Raw genomic sequence first — 2,631 nt, forward strand, 5'->3', positions numbered from 1 at the left:
CACATCATTCCACACCAGCACGGGGCAGTAGCTCTTTTGACTAAGAGCGATGGCTTGTGGCCTATGGTGACTAATGTGTGCATTCGATCAATTGAAATCCATTCTGTAGGTCTTACGTCTGGCTCTGATGTGCTAGCCCATAAGCGCAAGGAGTGAGTGTGTTTAGCTTTCTATTCACCCGATTTGAAAGTGAACGAAAAAATAACGAGACCATACGAGACGACCAAACGGTGCATACTAATGCACTACACCATCACACCTGTAGACATCAACAGTCTCTAAAATCAGTATATCAAATATTTGTTCTTTGTTGCATATGTTCAACACTCAGAGTGACTAAAGCGTTAGTTGTTCCTCCCCATACCCCCTTATCGTCTATTCTTCGTTTTTCTACTTCACAAAAGTCTTGCCACACATTTTATATTTTCTTATGATTTTTATTTTTTATTCAATGACACCATCTACAATCTGTTTTTATTTTCACATCTCCCAGGTCTACGTAACTGGACGGCTCCGTTGGTCACTTTTTGCGACCATTGTGTCGCATAAACAAACAAGTTAAATCAAAGTAAAGTCTAAAAGATAAAGTAAAATCAAAAAGAAAAAAATGAGATTCAAATAAATGGAGTCGACAAACAACTTGTGAAGTCAAACTAACGTTTGAAAAAAAATTACAAGTTTATTCTAAAGCACCATTTAAATTGAATAAGATTTTATTTTTCTAATCATCCTTGTGCGGGTTGGACACCAAAGCAACAAAAAGAAGGTTATTTGGGTTCCCACAACCTATAGTAGAAGATTGAAAAGCTTTTCTTACCATCTTTTTTCAAATAGATTATATATGAAAAACGCAATGAAGTATTAAATCTGATAAACACTCCTTTAATCATATAAATTATATCAAATAGTTTAAATGACTTATAATTTTTTGAAAACTGTTTTAGCAGTCGATGTCCTTGCGGATACCAAAAATGTTGTATTGCGTCATATTACCATAACAAAACACTTGATTGAAAAGACAAATACAAAGAAAAAAACTGGAGAAAAAGGGCGCTCTAACGAACAGTGACTTACCCAAGGTTTACACATGCATGACTTACCCATAGCTTAGAAATTATTTCCCCCTTCTCCCCTCCCCCCGCCAAAGTTTTATTATGGCCACTAACCTATTTCTGCTCAACAAAAAAAATAAATAAAAAATCAAGATTATTTAGCAGCCCCTATTAGCACTTATGCAGCAGGGAGCCCGTCTCTACACTACTGGTATACCCGCATGTTGACTATATTTGCCCCTAATTATAATAGAACTACTCTTTATAATATACCATAAAACTGCCCACATAAATCAGAGTATCACCTGAAGTATTACCTAGAAGTCCCCTAAAACAAGCGTTGGATAAGATTACGCTACTTATCTCAAAATTTATATTAAATCAACATGAAATGACTGTTCTTTGAGAAAGTAAATAATATAACTTCCATTTACTTACTTACAAAGTAAAGTATAAAATTTCAAGGACAAAAATGACTTTTATTTGTAGTTTATTTAAATAAAAGTGATATTTGATACAATTTATTCAAATAAAAACAAAATATATCTTCTAAATAAGGTAACTATTGCGAACAATTTTGCTATGAGCTTTTCAAACAGAATAGCTACATGATGCACATTGCAGACGGGTTTTTCTGTCACGAACATGAGGACACATATATATAATCTTTTATTTTGCTGCTCTTGAATTGGTTGACCTTGATTTAATAGGTTATTTTGTGCATTTACTTTGCGAATATTATTATTTGCAACTATTGGTGGAAGATTGTTATTAGCATCAAATTTTTTGATAAGACTTTTTGATAATTCTTTTAAAAATACTCTTCTTTTATGAGAAGCCCCATTTTTATAATTTGGGTGAATTGACAAGAATAAAATTAAAGCATTGTATGCTGCTATACCCAAAATATTACAAAACATTGTAAATGACCATCGGTTACTCTTTCGGCGACTCGAGTAGCACCTGACAACCTGGTCTAACATGTCAACTCCATCTTTATGTTTATTGTAATCTTGAATAATTCAAGGTTTTTCATTATGGTCCATAAAAATGTCATTACTGTGATGAAAGGTTGATAATAATATTACTGCTTTGTTTCCTTAGGTATATAAGAAACTATAGTAGAGTCATTTTGAAAACCAAATATGCTAGAGTAAACTGATTGATGTAAGGCTGACAATAACTTTTTTGGTATTTCTTCTTTATTTTTTTAAATAGCGCTAGTGTATGTCATTTTACGTCCTAGAAATGTACGTGCAAGATAAATGTTTGTAAAAAAATTATCAACTCTTATGTGTCTACCACTTTCATTTAAGTGATCAGTTAGTTCAAGAACTACTCGTGTACCTTGTCCAACATCACATAATCCGTTTACTCTACCAATATACGGTTGCAAGCTTATGTAGTAAGAGGTTTCAGCATCACATAATATCCATATCTTCATTCCATACTTTCCTGGCTTTGTAGGTATAAACATCTTAAATGGACAACGTTCCCTAAATGTAACTAGTTGCTCATCGACAGTGAGATATGCACTTGGATTGTAATTGCTCTTACATTTAGTGATAAACATTTCCAT

The 2,631-nt window shown here is 33.0% G+C and overlaps 1 protein-coding gene across 1 annotated transcript; it reads right to left on the minus strand.

Moving 5' to 3' along the window:
- Window positions 1-2,262: 2,262 nt before the first annotated feature.
- On the minus strand, window positions 2,263-2,631 carry LOC136079424 (piggyBac transposable element-derived protein 4-like). Its single transcript, XM_065795161.1, has one exon. It carries the CDS (start codon window positions 2,629-2,631, stop codon window positions 2,263-2,265), a length of 369 nt encoding a protein of 122 aa, XP_065651233.1.

The sequence above is a fragment of the Hydra vulgaris genome, chromosome 04 (assembly GCF_038396675.1).
Source record: "Hydra vulgaris chromosome 04, alternate assembly HydraT2T_AEP".
Taxonomy (NCBI): Eukaryota; Metazoa; Cnidaria; class Hydrozoa; order Anthoathecata; family Hydridae; genus Hydra; species Hydra vulgaris.